Here is a 20,600-nt window from a genome sequence, read left to right as displayed (position 1 = left end):
GATCTAGGGGCGCGATACATCCCAGGAGCCCTGAGCCCCACCGCCACCTGCCTGCTGGCTCTCCCTACATCTCCAGCCTCTGCCTGCAGCAGAGATGGAGTCTTTATTATTTGTTTGGCCAGTCCTGGGGCTTGAACTCAGGGCCTGGGAGCTGTCCCTGAGCTTCTTTTACTCAAGCCTAGCGCTCTACCACTTGAGCCACAGCACCACTTTGGCTTCTTCTGTGTATGTGGTGCTGAGGAATCGAACCCTGGGCTTCATGCATGCGAGGCAAGCGCTCTACCACTGAGCCACCTTCCCAGGCCAAGGAGGAGCCTGATTCTTGATCATCATCTGCACACCTGTTCCTCCCTGTCACGCCTCAGGCTAGCCTTGCTCTCCTGTAACAAGCCTACCTATCTCCCCGAGCTCTTGCAGGGTCTGTCTGCAAGACACTGTGCAAAGGTGGTGGTTCTGAGCCAGGCCAGGCATATACGCCCCCACCCCACGGTGACCCCTCCACAACCAGAGGTGCAGGGCACGGACTCCTGGCAGCATGGATGACATGCCCAATAACTGACCAAGACCTGCAGTCTGTGAAGCGTGGCTCCTATACACGGACACAGAGAGGCCCAAAAAGTGGGCTCACTTGAGCCTGGCCTGAGGTAGCAGAGACCCAGTCTCAGAACTAAGTAACTGGGCGTGGTGGCCCATAACTGTCATCCCAGCTGCATGGGAAGCAGAGGCAGGAAGACGTCGGTCCATGGCTGGCCCAGACAAAAAGCAGGTGACCCCAACAAAACCCCTCGTGCTACTGATGTGTAATAAAAGACAGTACAATGCAACGTGTGTCTATGACATATATATGCATTATATATATATGTGTATTATACACACATACACAAGGCTACGTTCTAAAGACAAACGAAAACCAAAAGGGTCTAGGGGCATGAATCTGCCAAGCAAACACAGCCCTTGAGTTCAAACCCTAGTACTTACATATATGTTCTAAAACAGCTCTTAGGATCAAGAATAAATGCATCATTAAAATAAGCCAAAATGTTTTGCACCAGGCTAAGTGGAAAGGGGAGGGCCTGGGCACCAGGCTAAGCTGAATGGCAGGGCCTGGGCGCCAGGCTAAGTCGGAAGGGCAGGGCCTGGGCACCAGGCTAAGTCGTAAGGGCAGGGCCTGGGCACCAGGCTAAGCTGAATGGCAGGGCCTGGGCGCCAGGCTAAGTCGGAAGGGCAGGGCCTGGGCACCAGGCTAAGTCGTAAGGGCAGGGCTTGGGCACCAGGCTAAGTCTTAAGGGCAGGGCCTGGGCGCCAGGCTAAGTCGTAAGGGCAGGGCCTGGGCACCAGGCTGCCTCGCGCCCACTGTTGTGTACCAGGGTCCTAGCCAGGTGCAAGCAGGGTGCATGTGCCCTCCCCACTTGCTGGGGGGCTTGGGCGGCTTTATAACTAGCATTTTGCCAAGTGACCCTCAGGCCAAACAGAAGTGACAGAGCTCGGGGCGGCCTGGGGAAGGCCACCCTTGATTCTTACTGGGCCCCAAGACTGGTCCAGGGTGGGGGGAGGTAAGGTCTGGTGGTCCCACTGGGGAAAGGCCTGTGTGGACGCTGCCTAGTAATTACTGACAGTTAGTCAAGGTTCACTTTTTGAGCAGGTTCTGGGGCGTGAGATGGGAGCCTGGGCGCTGTCCCTGCGCTTTTGCTCAAGGCTGGCGCTCTACCACTTGTGCCACGGTGCCACTTCCAGCTTTTGGGGTGGCTCATTGAAGGTCAGAGTCTCAGACTTTTCCTCCCTGGCTGGCTTCAAACCTCAATCCTCAGATCTCAGCCTCCTGGGTAGCTAGGATGACAGGCGTGAGCCACCGGTGTGTGGGCTAGGATTTACTCTGAAACCGAGCAGGGTTGAACAGAATAGGCATTGGGGTGCAGCTCTCCCTTTGAGGAGGCGGGAAGCCCTCTGTTTTCTGTATCCTGCTCTCCACCTATCCTCAGGACTCGGGCCTGCCAGTCTGCTGAGCACTGCGAAGCTCCTCCCCCCCGGCAGGTTCCCAGTCATTTTCTTCCCTATCCCGGAAGGAGAGGTGTGGGTGTGAGTGGCAGGTGAGCAATGTGGGCGTACGTGTTTTCCATGAAAAGCCACAGAGGGCCAACATCCAGGAGCCCCTCCCTCTGAATGATGATGAGAGATGAACTCTTCAGCGGCAGGCCCACACTCCGGGGACATCCCTGTGCCCGGGCCTTCGGGGGGGGGGGGGGGGTGTCCAAGGCTGCCTCCCCGGGTCTGCGCACCCCAGCTCACCTCCAGCTACTTCTAGGGGCCCGTTCTTTTTCCGGAGTTCCAGAACAGCCTCCACAAACTCCTTGCCGCCCTTCTTCTCCAGCGTGTTCCCTAGACAAGGACAGGGCAGGGCGGTCAGAGGCCACCCGTGTCTGTGGCACAAGCAGACACGGAGCATGTCAGGTGATTACAAACTTTCAATGGTCTGATCAGCTAAACTCCCACAGAGCTGCAAACAGGAACTAATGCCTTGGCTGGGCGGGGCGAAGCGGAGCCGGGGATTGCTTCTGCAGCTCCTGGGCCGTTGCCCCTGGGGGCCGAGTGTGAGTGTGTGTGTTGGGGGGAGATGTCAGAGGTGCAAACACACCTGCCTGCCCCCCACATACACACACAGACATTTCAGAGGCTTGAGAAACCAGCTGGCACTGGCTGCCACGGCTAACACCCACCCACCCTGGTTTTCTTTTCTGGTTCTGGGGAGAAGCCCCAAATTAAGGAGGCTGCGGAGCTGCGTGCGCACTGTGCACCCCCCCCCCCCCCCCCCCGCCCAGGGGCGGGAGGCCTGCCTTCCTCTTCGGCCCACGGAACCGGCTTAGTTCCTGCTTCGCAGCTCTGGTGTCATGTGTGAATACAAGTAAAGGAACAATGATCTCAGACAGTTTTTTTCTTCATTACACTAATGATTCAGAACCATCCCGGGGACAGGGAAGGGGAACATCAGAAGCAGAGCTTAAAGATGAGCGTATGCTACGTAAAAGCTTGGGGAGAAAAGAAGGGCGTTTTGTTGCTTGGGACCGGATTTCTAAAAGCCAAGCCACCTGCGGAGGCTGGGAGCACTGCGCAATGAGCACTCTCTGGAGGGAGGGTGCTCGCTAAGTCGTCCTGCACGGGGACGAAAGCCAAGTGCCTCACAAGATTCCCAGGGCCCGTAAGAAGCTGGGAGGCCTGGCGTGTGGGTCTGGCAAGCAACCATCAAAGGGAGTGACCAGGGGCTGGCCAGCACGGGGGCCTGTCTTCCTTAAGCTCTGATTCCTCCATGTTGCACATTTTAAAGTACTTTTCCCTCACAAGAGGACAAAATACTCCCCTTAAGATTCACCGTTTGTCTTGGAAAATTCAAAGCGTGCCTGGCATAATTCTGGTACGGACTGGTCAAGGTGGACTGGAATGCACCGGCCCAAATTTGGTCTTAATTATCTTAGCAAAACCTGCCTGCTTGTTCTGCGGAGGTGGACTAACCCAGGGAAGCATCTGGAAGGAAGAGCCCATCGGTTGGTCCTGGTCACAAATTAAGACAGCATCAGGGCCTGAGGGTAGGGGCTGAGCCGGGCGCCGCCCTGCTGCGGGGGTCCGGGGCTGCACGAGAGCGCGTGAGCCCACTCAGGGAGCTCTCAGCCAGGGCAGAGGCTGGACTTGCAGAGATAAATTCGAACTCTGGACTCTTGGGGGACCCTGTGTCTGTCTTCCTCAACTCAGGCCTTCAGCGCCCTGGGCGGCCACATGAGCCTTGTAAGGCAGGTGTCACGGAAGGTCACTGGGCCGCTGCTGTGTGCTTGGTGTAACAGCATCACGGGTGTGGGCTGAATGTTTTAAGTGCGTGAGGGCCTGAAGCCCAGCTCGCCCCGCCGGGAAGTAGACCCGTCCAGCCCAGGCGGGAGACCCCAGTACAGGGTCCCGGGGAGCGTCCGTGCAGCTGAACAAAAGGGGCGCGAGCCCAAACCTGCTGCCTCCCATCAGCCCATCCTCAAGCGTGGCGGGCTAAGACAACGGGCCAGCTGTCGGCTGGGACGCTCGGGTCCTCGCTCTCTGTCCCGGCTACGCTCTGTCGAGAGCTGGGAAATTTGGAATGCCAGCACAGCACGGCCCCTGTGAAGACCGCCAAGTCCCTTGTACGTCATCAAACATCTCCTAAGAAAATGGGCTGCTTTATCATTAAAGGTGTTATCTTAGGAAGAGTGTTTACTTTAAAATCATTTACTTATAATTAAATGCTGCTTTAATTAGAAGTGAAATTGCAAGTTGAAAGTCCGCTGGATGCATTTCTCAAACTTAAAAAAACTTAAACCCTAGGTCACAGGCAATCGACCCAGTCAGGACTGGACTCCTACACACACATATGTATATGCACATGTTCATGTAGACACACGTGTACTTTTTAACAAGAAACAGGCCCGTTTTCAACTGTGTTGTCAACGCTCAAAGTAAGGCTCTTGCTTTTTAGGCTTAACTTCAGGGTTAATCGTAAAGCAATTGGCTGATACGCCCCCAAGCATACTCATGTGTTACTCTCCAATATTATTTCATGCTTAGAAAGCAGGCAGAAGTATCAGTGTTCAAAACAGCCTAAGCGAAAATTTAGGCTTGGACAAATGTCAGGCTAAGCCTGTGGTCTATTTCACTGTTAGAAAGAACTTCGGATGGGTAGAAGTTAATCACTGGGGCTAAGCATTCCTGCACTCGAATTCCTTCTTCCAGCGGTCTCGGACTCAGGAATTCCACACCAAACGTGAGAAGGGGAGCCGGCACTTCCTGGCTTTCTCTTTGCCCCTCTCGCACAGCAAAGTGGGGGCTGGAACCAATTGAGACCAGGCATGCGTCTGGAGTAGCCTCCGTCTGGGCTCTTACGAGGCAGGCGGGGTGGGGACTAGTTTGGACCGGCTCGCCGGGCGGAGAAAGCGGAGGTGGGCTTTGGAAGGCTGGGTTCTGGCCTGGCAAGGTCTTCCCTGCAGCTGAGGTGGCCATGGCTGTGACCGGGTGGCACTGCCCTACACGCGTGTCCGGGGAGAAGCAGCAACATCGTCGCTACCTACCCCAAGACCAGACAGGCTCAGAAAGGGCTGGCTCGTCTGGGGGGGGGGGGGGGGAGGAAGGGGGGATCAGCTGGCTCTGCCTGTCCCTCTCCAACCGGTGGGGCCCCTTTCAAAGCCTCCACGTCTCCCCCTGGCAGGCTGGCACTTTCTGCGCTCCTTGGGCCTGCGTGGCTCCTTCTGCCCGAGGAACGTCACCATTTCCGTGCCGCCCGATGGTGTGGGCCAGGACCACGGGCCAGGCCTAGATCACGCCCAGCTACAAGGGGGACAGGCCCTTCACTGTGCGTTTATTTATCTTTCTGCAAGTAAGTGCTTCCCTCCCGTCAACTTTTCCTGGGGTTATGGGAGGAAGCGTATTTCTCTTAAGCGGCTTCTCTGGGGACCTCTTAAACTCCTCTCAAGTCTTGGGGGGTGGGGGGGGGGAGCTTTATTTTAACCGCCTACAGCCTGATTTCATTTTGGCTCGGCAGACTTGGCGAATCCCAACTTTCCATCTAGTTTGTCTTTCCATCCACATCCAAACTCCAGCGTGCTCAGGAGAGTCATTAGCCCCCACTGCAAATCCAGGGGAGGCTGAGAACAGCAGCCTCTGCTGGGGACTGAGGCGAGCTGGGCCGTCTACGGGGCCAAGCTACGGACGGCCAGCCAGGCTGCAACTCAGGAAAGCCCTCATCTCCTCCTGCTCCGAAATGAGCGGACTTGCAGCTTATTAGAAATGGCGCCATCTGCTGTGTTTGAGTCCACACAGAACGCTGCTCTCGGGCTCAGCACAGGTACACGTCAGACTGTATGTGCACGCCAGAGCAAGACCGTACCGCGAGCACCAGTCATGCGCGGTCGGCCAGGCGCCAGACATTTCATGGGATTCTCGCTATTACCAGATGGAGAAAACAAGGCCATGGAGAATTTAGTCGCCTGCCCAGGCCCTACGGCCTATGAATGCGGAGGCTAGCCTGCCATTTCCTACGTAAGCTTCCTGTGCACCAGGAGGGCAGGGCGCCGTGCATTCGTGGGCACGTGCTGGGAGACCCACCATGGAGTGCCGGCTGCCAGCACACGGGCAGGGGCCCTCTGGGTCCTAGAACAGCTTCTCAAGAGCTGCCTGAGGGCATTTCATCAAAACCAGGCGGTTTCCCTGCAGCTCCCGTGGCGCTCCGGCTGGGGCCATCGTACATGCGTGCTACGCTCCTGACTCGGAAGGCAGGACCCAGGGCGCGGGTGGTTGTGCGTGCGTGTGCTCTTTAGAGGACACGGGAGCCGTCTAAGAGGGCTGCTCAGCCGTCTGCCCTCCTCCTCCTGCAGCCGCCACCTCTGGAACCCAGAGCCCAGTCTCCAGCAAAACTGCACCTCGTTGATCAGGGGAAGAAACGGTAGTGCCCGGCCCGCTTCCAAACTAGAAGCGCTCGCTGGCCAGCTGTGGCTGACAGCTCAGCCGTGCCTTCCCCAGTTCACAACCCCGGGGGTCGGGGGGCCTTGGGGGTCAGGACAGCTGGAAGTGTGAAATGAATGCAGCCCTGCATAGCTAAGAGGATCAAGCTATCTGCGGCGGCCGACTGCCCATGCACACACACACGCGGCAGCACCCGGCTGGGCATTACCTACTTCACCACCGATGTAGAAGTCATTGTTTGTCGGGTGAACGACAGCATCACTGTCGATCGAGGCAATGTCAGCCTGTACAACTTGCAACTATAATGGGTAAACAAATGTACATCAACTGTGTTGGACCGAGACCCACACACAGGCACATTTACTAACGCCCCAATGGCAGGGCTGGCCTACCTGGTCGATTCCAACACACGAGCCCAAGGGGCAATCAGTCCACGCAGTGCGCACACATGTGGATGGGGGTGAGGACAGGAGGAGGAGGAGGAGGAGGAGGAGGAATATCAAATGTGACATGTTTAAATTAAACACTTGAATGACAAGTCCAAAAAAAAAATACACATGAGATCATTTTCAAAGGTTAAAAGAAAGAAAACAAACGCCCCATTTCACTTTGCAAAAACCTATAAAACTGGCACCCCACTGAGAAGACTACAAAAACATGGCATCCGCTTTAAAAAAAAAAAAAAAAAAGTGGACCATCAGGCCAAACAAAACAATGAGTTTCTCCATTTAGTCTGCCGAGGTCAACTTGCAGGCTCTGATTTCTGTTCCTGGGGCATCTGTTGTTTTTGCCTCCCTTCAAAACCAAGAACATAGTGTAGACACGCGTGGAAGACAGCCTCCCTGGCGGCCGGTAAAATGCTTCCGGGCCTGCCTTGCCTCTGACTTGTATGCATTTTAATGTGAATGGTACTCAAGATAGAATCCTTGCCTATGATGTCTTCCTTTAAGGCAAGTATCTGTGTGCACAATTTCAAGCAGGGCATTTGGGGGGGGGAAGGGGCGGTCTCAGCCCCTGCATCTCAGGCTTTCTGAGATGCCCACTTTGTATGGGGCCGGCTGGGCCTCTGGGGCTGGCACTGCCTCTGTGGCGCGTCGGCACAGCCTACGTCTCCTGGCCGGTCTCTCTACCAGGAGGACAGGAGCCTCGTTGTGCCGTGGGCTGGCATGGTGAAAAGATGGTGGGCACAGGTGTTTCACTCGGACTGTCTTCCTTCTTCTGCAGGGAGGCACCGTAGGCACACACTCACAAAGAGACGGTGCCCTCTGTTTAACTGCCCCGTCCCCAATAATGCGTGGGGAGCACACGGTCGCACACTGTTTGAGAAGTGACAGTAAGGTGGTAAATTTGGAGCACACCAATCTGCCTGCGGCTGAACGACAGCTCATCGGCATACGGATGTAGCTCGCCTCGCTTTTCTCTCTGTGTGCCAGACCTAATCGAGGCTCAAATGGAGAAACTATTGTTTTGTAGTTACCTGAAATTTCCCAGCTTGAAAAGGAAAACAAAAAACACATGGTTTACAATCCCCTCCCGAGAAACCAGCAGTCAGTGCAATTGTTATGGAAGAGAATTCAGATGTCATGTGCTCGTGGTTGAGGGGGAAGAAGCCAATTGGACTCGGGGAATGCCAGGCCATCTCCACCGGAAGTGGCTCTGAGGGAGTAATCGTGCAAGGGGCACACTCAAACCTCAGTCGTGGATTTGGGGGCTTGCCTTGGGTGGAGGCACAGTCTAAATTCTGGGTTCCATAACTCTTCCTCTGACAGCTGGTGGTGCCGAACCCCGTCCCCAATTACCTAGGTCATCTTTAAGGTCAATGTCAGCATTGGTAGGATTGATTATGGCCTCCACCTCAAAGCCGGCTAAATTACTGATTTCACTGTGAATAAGGTTCAGCTGAAAAGAAAAGCATGAGGTGGGAAATAACGGGAGAGCCGGCAGGTCGCAGAGGAGCAGCCCTGGACACGGGCGAAGACACGGGGCACTCACAGTGCCCTGGGCACAGGGGGAGCCGGGGAGCCGCCAACAGGAATCCACTTCACACGGGAGACTCGGGTGCGGCCGGGCGCTGAAAGGAAGCAAGCTAGGCGGAGCGGTCAGAACCTGTGGGTGAGGCTGAGGGCAGGAGAAAGCAGGAGCCCCGCGGGCCTGGGGGAGAAGCCGCAAGCTGGGGGCCAGAGGGAAGCGGAGCTCGGTGAGGCGGGGCGGCTGGCCCGCCGGGGCGTTAGGGCAGTGGCAGAAGCCTTCCAAGGGGCCGTGGGTCTTCAAGGCTGCTCCGAGCGGGTGAGCAGCAGGAACGGTCTGTTACGATCTGGCGAAAGCCAGGAAGCAAACTAACAGTCCTCCGGCAAGACAACGCATCTTTAAAGCGTTTTCCCGTCCTTGGTCAGGCTGCTCCGCGGCCCGATGGGTGGCTGGCGGGCGTATTCCTTGCGTTCTGTGTCTACCTCACCATCTTGGGTCTTTCTGAAGAGCCGCTGGCTGCTCCCTTCCCCCGCCCCGTTCTGCTGCCATGACAACACTGGGGCCCGCCCCCCACCCCGACTAAAGGGAGTGCTGGACTCTGCTGTCCAAGGGGCACTGAAGTCCTGGCCCTGGCTCTCCCCCTCCTCTCTTTAGGGACCAATGCCTGCGGTAAACCTGCATGTGCACGCCATCTTGGAACAGAGCCACGCATTCTCTGGTGACAAATTCCTGGTTGCAGTAGCGACCTGAAAAGCCCCGCCAGCCCCCAGTGGCTGCTGCTCTGACAGACTACGATGCGGTCTTGCAGGAGGCTGTGGCCTGCAGGGTGGAGCTGGGGGGAGCCCTCACCCCCCCACACACACACACCCCAGAGGAGGCTCCTGGAAACAGTTCCAAACTGCTGAAATTGGGGGGGGCCAGCCATTTTGTTAAGAAGAAAAACGATACAAGGTGACTAATACACTATGAGCAATGAAGCCAGGCGCTGGTGGCGCACGCCTGTCATCGGAGCGACTCGGGAAGCTGAGATCTGAGGATCGTGGTTCAAAGCCAGCCTGGGCAGGAAAAAGTCCGTGAGGCTCTGATCTCCACTTGACTTCCAAAAAAAGCCAGAAGTGAGGAAATGGGAGCTGTGGCTCAAGGGGCAGCACACTAGCCTTAACAAGCACGAGGAATCTTAGAAAAATACATTCTCAAAAAAAGGGGGGGGGGGGGGCGAAGAGAAGCTGCTTGGACCGAAGCCTTTAGGAACAGCCGCTGCCCTGGCAAGCTGTGGCCAAGAGAAGACTCCAGAAGGGAAGAGGACCCACTGTTCTTCACCTCCAGTCTCTGGTCATTTGTTCCTTAAGTGTCAGGTGACTGGAGGCCACGCACATCCCTGGAGCTGAACCTGGCGCCCCCCACCCCCATCCGGGGAGGAGGCTCGGGGCCCGTGCCCAGACTACCACAGAGGAGACAGCGGGCACAGGTGAGGCCGGGCGGGCCTGCTGCCTCCAGGATCTTTGGGGTCTGTTTTCAGCCAGGCCTTGCCGGAGAGCTGGCCTCTGGCTCCAGGAGCCAGCAAGGCCCAGTGGCCTGCTCTGGCTGGCTAAGGGAACGGGCTCTCTCGGGGACACTGTGGGTGTTCTGGCTCTGCTGCAGAGAGGGAGGGCCTGCAAAGAACTCGGGTTTCTTGGAGAATTTCCAGCTCTCTCTGTATTCGCCACCTTTCCTCTGAGCAGAGGCCGGCCGGCCGGCTCTGAGAAGCGCGGACCACTGACTGCCTACCACGGGGAATCACCAGCCAGCCAAGTCCAGCTCACCGTCGTGTCCTGCGCCAGGCTCAGGTTGGGGGCCTGAGCTACCAAATCATTTGGCCGCTAACAAAATCATATTCAAATGTGGATTGTTTTAAATCCTCCAGATTACAAAGCCGGGCAGGAGGCAGAGAGGTGGGGGGGGGGGGGGGGGCAGGAGGAGATGATGAGTTTGTTCAAGCACTTTGGAAAGAAAAATGGATCATCCTCTTGGCTTGCGCAGGCTGGACCGGTGGGCAGTGGCCAGCGTTGAGATGACCACAGGGCGCCAATGCACCGTGGATGTGCATGGCTGGCAGGGTCGCCACGGCCCGGGTGCTCAGCCCTGAGTGGGCGTGGCAGGGCTGGGGCCAGTCCCAGGAGGATCCCCAAGGGCACACAGCTACGTAAAGCATCTGGTGGAGAAGGGGTACTTGTGGGTGAGAAATCTGCTTTTTCTCCAAGCACAGTCTGATCATCCGGAAAGGAGGAGACTCAGTGATGGTTACAGAGTCTAAATAAGGTGATTACTACTTTGTGGTAACCACTGGGAAAGATGGAAAGCATTGAGTTCTGATCACAGCATGGGGGAGTTTAAGGCAGCTATGAAGAATCCTGGCCACTGGATACAGTGGCTACAGGACCTTGGCGATTAGAGTAAGCTGGAAGAAAGGGTCCTCCAGGTCCCTTCCCTAAAGGGACCCAGTTGTCCTGACCTTGAGTGGCTGCTGTCCTTGAGCCTCTACCACAGAGGTACGTTCACATCAACGCTCAATGGCAAACATCCTCAGGCCAAACGACTGCGTCCGCCGTCCACAAAGGAGAGTTGATAGAACGCCAGGGCTCAGAAGCTGGGCCCTAGCTGGCCAACCAACCTGGCCGCCTTGCCTGGCTGTAGGCCAGCACCCAGCATGTGGGGCAGGCCGGGCGAGAGCACACTGACCGAGGACAGGGAAGAAGACAGCGTGGCCTAGAGCCACTGGGCGGCCGTGGCAGCCTGCTCTGACCTGACCTACTTGGCTACAGAAAACAGTACGTTCCGTTTTTCAAATATACATATGATATATTTAACACGATCATTTTCAGAAAATGAACGTGATCAAGGTATCTGAGTCTAGCCAGGAGTCCGACGTCTCCGACAGACGGGAAGGGGGGGGGGGGGGGGCGGCTGATGTCACTCCCGTGTGATGGTCACGGAAAGTTCCAGGAACCCCGTGTGAAAGGCCGGTTTTCTAACCTGCCCTGGCCGGAGCGGTGAGAAGGGCACAGACAGCAGCAGCCTGTCCCCTTACAGCCGTGGCACCCAAGAAGAAGGGGCGCGGACAGAGGGGGACTGCGGTGCTGTCTTCCGTGGGCTCCCGTGGGGCGCGGGATCCCGATCGCTCACCTGGGAGGCGCAGAGACGCGCTCACACTGACTCAACTGCTTCCCAACCACTTCCAGTAAGTGACCTGCCACCATGACACGTATGTATACACACGCACACTGGAAGTGTTCTTTTGGAAATAAAGCCACTGGGTTTTAAACCCTCTGAAGAAAAAAAAAAAGAAAGGTTGCCAATCTCCCCCTGAACCTCGAAATAAAAACATTCCACTGGTTCAGATCCACAGCACTGTTGCTGTTGTTGTTGTTGTTTTAAAGCAATTCAACGGTGTGTGTGAACCCTGGGCAAAATCGTAAGAGTCATGAAGGTGATTACTCCGGGGACTTGGGTCCATGAAACACATCATTCACAACAACAATTAGATCCCAGGCCCCTAAGCCCAGAGCCAGCGACTGGCGCGAGCAGCTTAGCAACCGTGCCTCCCGGGCTGCGGTGCACAGTACCACCTTTCTCTCCAACAGCTTGCTTGTGATATTCTAGCGCTGGTTTCGCTGTCACAGATGGAAAAATAAGGTGCACAGCACACACGGTTCCAGTCATCGTTCTCAAAGTGCCTTTTGTGAGACACTTCCTAAAACCCAACTCTCCATGGGCGCTCGTACTAACTCGTTCATGCGCTTGGCCTAACGCTGTATGTGTATGTCCATTTCCTGACCTTTGTCCCCGGGCGCTCCCTGTCCATGCGGAGCCCAGGACATACAGCTTTGGAACAATGCTCTGAACTAGACGCATCGTCCCCAGCCACGGGGTCCCAACTCCCTGACACCAGAGTCCGGGGCTGACCGCAGGTGCTGCTGACCCACACAGCCGCCCGCCGTGGCAAGCTGGGGTCCTCTCCCTGGCTGTGCACCCCAGCCGGCGCGCTCCTCCTCACAGCGGCCAGCGTGGGCCAGAGGCTGGCTGAATGTCAGGGCCCGCGCTCTGCACCTTCTCTTACGCTGGCCATTTGACATGGGGGTTCCAGCTCAATCTCACCTGAAGTCAAGATCTCAAACAGCTCTGCGGCTTCCTGGTACAGCCCATGTTCTCCTGGGACCGCAGGTCTGTACGTTTTCTATGGCTTTTTAGAGTCCCGCTCTCTAATCCTGAGGGAGGTTCCAGTTCTAGACTGCGTCGGCCAGATGTGTAGTTCATTCCTGGGGTACCTGTCCACTGCCTGAGGCCAGGAGTACCCTGGGTGGGATCTGAGCTGTGCCCAGCCCTGACGGGGTGAGCCTAGGTATGGAGCGGACCCTACTTCCTGCCCAGAGCACAGAAGTGAGAAGTGCATGCCCCTGTGCACACAGGCTTCTGTTTCCATCGAGGAGGGTGTGAGTTCTATCTGAAGCTGGGGCTGGTCGCAGCAGGAAGAGGCGGGCACACAGGGAAAAGGAGGCGGGGCTGGACAAGGGATGAGGCGACCCCAGGGCTGACCTGTGCCATCTACCCACAGGCCCCTGGTCCTGGCTAACCCTCTGCCTTAGGGATCTAAGACACTCTGTGCGTGTGCGCGTGAAGCGTCTGACAGGCCACATCAATTGTCTACACGCCACCCAGAGAACACAGGCAAGAGTGTGAAAGTGGGCCCGGGTGGCTGCCTTGCCTGCTGAGCTGAAATTTCTTAAATGAGAGAAAAAAGATGTAAAGAACTTGAAAAGCTAAGACTTTAAGATGACAACTAGAACCGCTTTTTTCTCCTCCCTCTTTAGAAAAATACAAAATACAGACGATGGTTATAGAATGTAGAAGCAATGGTTAGATTCTGCAGGAGTCCACTTCGTGGGAATTGCATCATGGGAGACTGAATGCAATTAGTGACAGAAGAGGGACGGGGGCGGGGGGGGGGGGGGGGGGGGGAATCGGGGAGATTTGCGATGACGTGAGCAAGAGAACTGTGTCCCAGGGGTATAAAAATGATGCCGCTTCAGGACCAAGGTGCCATCACCGTTCACAAATGCACGTGCCAGGCCAAATCCAGTCTTCCTCTTAACATATTAACCCAGGATCAAAAACTAAGCTCCCGCCCCTTCCTTTTTAGGTTGTTATTAGTGGAGCAGTAAATATTAGCTCTCGTGCTCAGGTCTTAAAAGCTTTTGCATCATTTTTATTTTCAATAAAAGTGAATCATCTTTTACAAGACCATGGCATCCTGGTAAAGTCGCATCACTGGGACGGCTGAAAATATACGGCCCGTGGTTAAACACACACACACACACACACACACACACACACACACACACACACACACACACACACACACACACACACACACACGACTGGAGTTGTCTGGAGGCTTGGTGAGGATGCCCGGCGCACCCACCCATCTGCCTAGGGCAGCACCCTCCCCCCCCCCGCCTCCCCCTCCCCCCAGCCTCCCCCTCCCCCCCGCCTCCCCCCAGCCTCCCCCTCCCCCCCAGCCTCCCCCTCCCCCCAGCCTCCCCCTTCCCCCAGCCTCCCCCAGCCTCCCCCTCCCCCCAGCCTCCCCCTCCCATTGGATCCGTTGGGGCTCTACCTTCAATACCCACTCGGAGGTGCCTGCTCCAGGCTGCTGATGACCAGGCATCCCAAAGAAGGGGCCTCTTCCCTGGGCAGCAGTACCCAGGAACCTGCTACCTTCTTCACCACTGCTGCCCTTTCCCCCTTGCCAGAGGGCCCCTGCCCTGGCTTTGCACCCTACCCCCCACCCCCGGCCACTCCCAAAGCCCCTGCCCCTCTGTCTACCCACTATCCCTGAGATGGCCCCCAGAATTCCAGCCTGGCAGGAAGGGGATGGCCCATGCCCTCTGTCCCGGGGCCCTGGAGCGGGCTGGCAGCCCAGGTCTGCCTACCTTCTGGCCGAGGAAGAGACTCTTGGTAGAGAGAACCGTGAAGCCATCGGTGGGCGTGCCCTCGGTCGTGCTGTCTGCGCTGGCCGCCTTGCTGACTTCTCCCTGCTTCTTCTTGCACAAACAGAAGAGTCAGGACGCGTGCTCCTGAGCAAGCAGGGCCACAAAGGCCTGGGTTTTCCTAACCGAGAGGCCCCAAGACCTTGGCCACCCTGTGAGAACACAGGAAATGAAACCACAGCTCTGGGCATTTCTCCCCACAGGGGCCACACGCTGATTTCAGGGACAAGAGTTCCATGAAGGGTATGAAATTTTCAAACCACTTCATAACTGCTTTTTTTTTTTCTGTGCCATCCCTGGGGTTTTAACTCAGAGCCTGAATGCTATCCTTGAACTTTTTCTTTTCCTGCTCAAAGCTAGCACTCCACCTCTTGAATCATACCTCCACGTATGGCTTTTTGCTGGTAAAGTAGAGCTAAAGAGTCTCATGGACTTTCCTGCCCGAGCTAGCTTTGAACCACAATCCTCAGATCTCAGCCTCCTGAATAGCTAAGATTACAGGTGTGAGCCACAGACACCCAGCTCCGTAATTTTTTAAATAAAAGCTATTTAGAACTTGACAGTGATAATTGAGAACAGAATCATTTTCAGTAATTCAGACCAAGGAAATGTTTCTCCAGGTTTTTCCTTCCTAGATGTCTGCCTGCTCTAAAAATTTAAGAAGAACATAAACTGTTTTTAGGTCCTCCATTCTAAAAAGCCCAACAAGCACCCAAACAAGTCTCCGACCTTCCCCACCCCAGAATCAGCGACCCTGTTCCACGTCCCTGCGAAGCTGCTGTGAAGAGGGCGGCCCCCTCCGCCGAGGCGTGGGTCTCAACCCTCTCTTGGGTCTCTTCCTTGGTGGTTCTCAGACTATACCCAGGTCCTAGGGTTCCCCGGGGCCGCCCAGGGACACGTGGCCCAGATCCTCAGCTCTGGGGTGTCTTCTCCAGCACACAAGCCGTTCCAGAGGGCTCCGGGCTGGGTGGAGATGGCACCTGCCTCCCTTTATAACTCCCTCCTCCTGCTGCCCAGAGCCAACACTTAATAGGGCTCAGTGCCCTGGGATGGGGGTGGGGAGGGGGCGGGGGAGGGGAAGCATGCTTCTTGCATGCTTCTGTTGCTTCTTGCATGCTTCTGTTGAAGATAAAGCCTTCATTTGGGGACTTCCTGAACACACGGAAGAGATGGTACTGGGAAATGGCGATTGGGAGGGTACTGGAGGTGAGAAAATGGGGGAGGAGTGCAGCTCAGTGGTAGAGCTTTCTTAGCATGGACAAAAAGGCTCTGGGTTCAATCCCCAGCACCAGGATTGTGGGGCGGAGAGTACAGATGGCTGGGCCTTCCAGAAGGATACCCCTGGGCAGTAAGCTCAGAGCAGGGCCTGTGCCTCGTCCATTTGCCTGTGTAGGGCTCAAGTTCATTCACGTCAGTGTGTTAGCAGTTGTACTCAACTCAAAAAATAACATCCAATTTTGTCGACTGCTGTAACAGCAAGGCTGGCTTTGGCAGGCAGGTTTTATACCTGACATTTTCCATGAATTAAATGAGCTGCTCTGAACCTCCACGACGCTGGCATATGACAAAAATCCCGCTATCAAGAAATATAGTACGGGCGAAGATAAATTATTACTATGCTGATTTTTCTAATACTTTGAAGGTATTGCCCTGACCCATGAACGCCAAATAGGTCTACTCAACGATTACCTGCTAAGTCCTAGTAATAAGCCTTTTCTGACACAGCTTCCAAGAACCAAGAAAGGGAAAGGCTGGATCATAAGCCTTCCTCAATGCAGGTGTTTTAAATTCCACACACTGAAGAACAACGAGTTAACTTCCGGGAGGCAGTAGCAGTGAAAAGCAGGCTGATGGTTTGGTTAGCAAGAATGTCCCAGAACCGACCCCATGTGCCACAGTTATTTGGGACGTTAATCACACAAACTTGGGGGAGAAGTATTTACTATCTCCCTGCTTCTGTAAATAATAGGTAGGAATAAATAAAAACAGGCACTAATATTCTAGTAGCTATAGTATCTATAGCCATCAACATGAGCAGATTCCTGCTGGTAGTTATTTAAAAACACTTCTGTAGAGCCAGGTGGCTCACACCTGTCATCCTAGCTACTCAGGAGGCCGAGATCTGAGGATTATGGTTCAAAGCCATGCAGGGCAACAAAGTCTGTGAGACTCTTATCTCCAGCTAACTACCAGAAAACCAGAAGTGGCACTGTGGCACAAAGTGGTGGAGCGGTAGCCTTGAACGAAAAAGCTGAGGGACAGCGCCCAGGCCCTGAGTGCAAGCCCCATGACCAAAAGAAACAAAAAACTAAAAAACAAAATTGGTCAAGTTTTTTACTTCATAACTTTTTCATGATCAAAGAAAGACCTCTCTGAACTGTCTTTGTAACCCTTCTACAAAATCTAGTTATTCTAAAATAAAACGTTTCCTAAATCGAGGAGAGATAACATGACTCACATCAGAGAGAACATAGAGAACTAAATGGTATTACAACAAAACTCCTTGCCATTTAATTGTTTTAGTGAACAGATCTCCCAGATATTAGGTATTGATACTTACAAGTATCAATAATTAGAAGGAAAAAAAAAATCTATTCCTATTCACCCTGTTACAAGAAGTTTCCCCAAGAAAATTTTACTTTTTCTTTAAAACTTCCTATAATTTGTAATGCTTTTGTTCATGTAACCAAGTGTTTATTACTAACAAATGTGTTTATTACCCATCTTGGGAATCTATATCATTCAGTATGTTTACGTGTGGTCACAGGATTTTTTTTCAAGATACACTGACATCTGTGTATACTGTTTTGTTGCAGCAATCAGTTTTTTAAAAAGCCATACATTATATGAGCTAACACTTCCTCCTTAGCTCTCCAGTGTCCACCTCAAGACAGAAATGACGGTAAGCACAACAGCGTGTCACTGGAATGAAAAACATGCATCTACTCTTTTAAAAAAAGTTTCTTTGTATATTTAGTAATGGGAGTAGTTGGATTCCACTGTATACATTTAAACAATAAAAGGTTTTAGCCAGGAACTGGTGGCTCACGCCTAGCTACTCAGGAGGCTGAGATCTGAGGATCCAGGTTCAAATCCAGCCTGGGCAGGAAAGTTCCTGAGACTCTTATCTCCAATGAACCACCAGAAAACCGGAAGTGGCGCTGCGGCTCAAGTGGTAGAACGCTTGCCTTGAGCTGCAGAGCTGAGGGACAGCGCCCAGGCCCAGAGTTCAAGCCCCACGACTGATTTAAAAAAAAAAAAAAAGTCTCATGGACTTTCTTGCCCCGGCTGATTTCGAACTGCTTCCTAAGTAACTTACAGGTGTGAGCCACTGGCACCCAGCACAAAAACTTTTTAAATTCTTTCAGACCAGGTACCAGGTACTTATGCCTACTAGGTACTCAAATGGCTGAGATGTGGAGGAACATGGTTTGAAGCCAACCTCAGCAGGAAAATCTAAGAGATTCCATCTCTAACCAGTAAAATACCAGACTAAGAGGGGCGGTTCAAATGGTAGGGGCTCCCTGTTACTGGCACCAAAAAGAAAACCTTTCAGGAGGCAGGCAAGCAACAATTGTAGCTTGAAAACCACGATGCCATCCAGTGACTCACGTGGCACCTGCCTGTCTCCTGTCTCTCTCCTCTGCGCCTGTCACCCATTCATTTCTGCCACAGCGCTTGCTGCGCCCTCTCCTCTACCGCGCTCACTGAGCCCTGAGGGAGACGGGAACTTGGTGCTGACTGCAGTACTTGTACCAAGAACAGCACCTGCATGTGCAGTTCAGTAAGTGGACATTCTGTAAACCACTCAGAATCAGATGGTAAATGGAAGGGGTATTAATGGGGTTAAAATAATATGCAAGTAATAACCATCAAGACTACACACACACACACACACGCTACAGATACACTGGCTCGTGAGCACGGGCGGTGGCCGGTGACACGCAGTGTCAGGTCTGGCTGTACAGCGCTCATGCACAAGGCAGGCACCCATGGCCTCCCATGTAACACCACGTGTTGCCTGCGGGCAGCACAGCACCCATGCCCAACCCTGCTCCCGCCCCAGCTTTTTACGGGACATCTCTTTTAAGTCTATCACCACCCAGGTGTATTTTTACAGAGGAGGAAACAACACCAGAGAAGTAACTTCGCACGGTCACAGAGCTAGAAAATGGCAGAACTCAACTACAAGGCCAGGTTACTCACCCAAGAACTTGCATTCTACCCCACTAAGATACACTGCTAGACCTGTGCTTTATGTGTCTATTTAAAGCGGGAAGAACGGGAAGGGTTCATCTATTGAGTACTACCTGTACTGACTTTCTGCAAAGACTTAAAAAACTCAGGACTTTCTGAAAAGACTAAAAGTTCATGACAGAGCAACTCTGATAACGTATTTTGTGTGTGTACAGTCCAAACGTACACATATTTCTTGCCTGTGCAAACACATGCGGTAGGCCTCGCCGTTGGACTGTGGACTGGCATGGACGTTAGCATCTTATGGGCTAGTGGTAGACTGAGGCAGAGAGAGGGAGGAGACTTTTTTGAGGCCACCCAGGTAGGGAGGAGGACCCCCGGGCACAGCCGAGACCCCGGCCTCGCAGCCCCTGTGGGGTTTGCTGCGGTCTGACCGTCCTGGTGCTGGCTGACACAGTCATCACCACTGGACATTTTCAAAACTGTCAAATCACATAGAACTGAGAGGGAAATTAGGATTTGGAATTTGAGTGTTGACACTTGAAAAATACCAACTCCCTTCCACTACAAGTGCTTCAGCCTGTTTCTGAGTGCTTCAGTGTGTTTCTGAGGCTTTCTCTGTACGTCCCTGGAAAGGTTATTTCCAGAATGTTCCACTTAAGCCTGGAGATGCAGGGTTCTCCGCTGATTCTGGGAGCTGACACCACAATTTACATTAAACAAATGTTTTGAAAATTAGCTGTTCACGGTTCCAATTTCAGCTCCCCCCAGGGTTTAATGTTAGCTAAGCTGTGGTACAGTAAGCAGACAATGTGTTTTATTGTGCGGAAGAAAAACAGACCACCACTACAGACTTCCTGCTTTTGTAATCAAGGGAAAAGTTGCGCGTTCAAGTGATTACTGGCACATGAGTACTAGAAACACGGAGTTCCAAATATAGCCGAAGACACACACACACACGGCTTCAAGTCAGGGAAAGGAAGAAAAAAAAAAAGACTCCCAGTGTTTGGTAGGCTGGAAAGTTCAGGACAAAATTTACTTGGAAAAGTGGTGGGGGGGGAGCAAAGGCCAGGTTTGCTGCAGAGCCTGCATGGGAGAGACAGGCTCAAAAATCCCAGCAACTTGAGCGTGGAAGAGGGCAAAGGCGTGGACCCCGGTGAGATCAGGGCCAGGCCGGGCACCCGGCTCAGCCTCTGCTGGACCCCGGCACCGCACCGAGCGAGGGCCAGGGCCCCTGGCTCGGGGGACAGCCGGGCTCCTGGGGGCTGTTTCCAAGAGTCTGGCTTCAGCATCTGTGTGGTTATTAACACTGGAAGGGCTGCACAGGCGCTCTGCCCCGACTTCCCCGCCCACCGCTCTCCCAGCTACAAATGTGAGAAGAGGGAAGGGAGCCTTCCACCCTCTTGTTTTACAGCTAGCAGGACCGAGTAGGGGAGCGTTCTGTGCAATCCCTGCCTGGCCAGCCCGACCTCCTCCAGGACTCGTGAGGGAGGGGGAAAGCGATGCCGGCTGCACCTCGAGATGGAGTTTCTCTTCACGAGCAAGCCAGGCGTGGCTCTGGGCCTGGGGAGGGAGGGAAGGAGGGGGCGTGGAGAGGGATCAGCTTGGTTTCTTTTTCTTTTAGCATCCAGAAGAGTGTGCAAGGAAATGCGGCATCTGCACGTCAACTAGTGTGGGCTGTTCTACAACAGTGGAACAGAGAACGTGGCTGAGGTCAAAGCAGGTGCCGCACCTGGGGTGAAAAGGTGGGCTGGGGATGGGGGGGCAGGCAGGGGAGGGAGCTCAGCAAGTCTGGTCCTAGCCCCTCCAGGCCCTGCTGGCCAATGTGTCCACGGCCCCTGACAGCTGACACACCAGAGCCTGCTCTCCCTAGTCCCTCCAGCCCCTTCCAAGGACTCCTGACTGAGGGTCTCACAGACAGAGGGTGGCCTTTGGCTAGGTGAGTTC

General features: G+C 54.2%; 1 protein-coding gene across 4 annotated transcripts in view; it reads right to left on the bottom strand.

Moving 5' to 3' along the window:
• Positions 1–20,600, bottom strand: part of LOC122100912 (core histone macro-H2A.1) — a 51,615-nt gene that overhangs the window by 5,659 nt on the left and 25,356 nt on the right. The window contains exons 5-7 of one of the 4 annotated variants that reach the window (XM_042671309.1): positions 14,400–14,510; positions 6,674–6,764; positions 2,287–2,376 (exon numbers count right to left, since the gene is read on the bottom strand). In XM_042671309.1, coding sequence (XP_042527243.1) covers positions 2,287–2,376; positions 6,674–6,764; positions 14,400–14,510 — 292 coding nt within the window. Of the gene's footprint in view, positions 1–2,286; positions 2,377–6,673; positions 6,765–8,264; positions 8,365–14,399; positions 14,511–20,600 lie in introns of all 4 variants that reach the window. The other 3 variants (XM_042671310.1, XM_042671307.1, XM_042671308.1) reach the window with 3 other exon arrangements.

Source organism: Dipodomys spectabilis, unplaced genomic scaffold, assembly GCF_019054845.1.
Source record: "Dipodomys spectabilis isolate Male_0828 unplaced genomic scaffold, ASM1905484v1 ptg000611l, whole genome shotgun sequence".
In the NCBI taxonomy this organism is placed as follows: Eukaryota; Metazoa; Chordata; class Mammalia; order Rodentia; family Heteromyidae; genus Dipodomys; species Dipodomys spectabilis.
The sequence above is the reverse complement of the archived record's forward strand: the minus strand, read 5'-3'. Positions and strand labels throughout refer to the sequence as shown.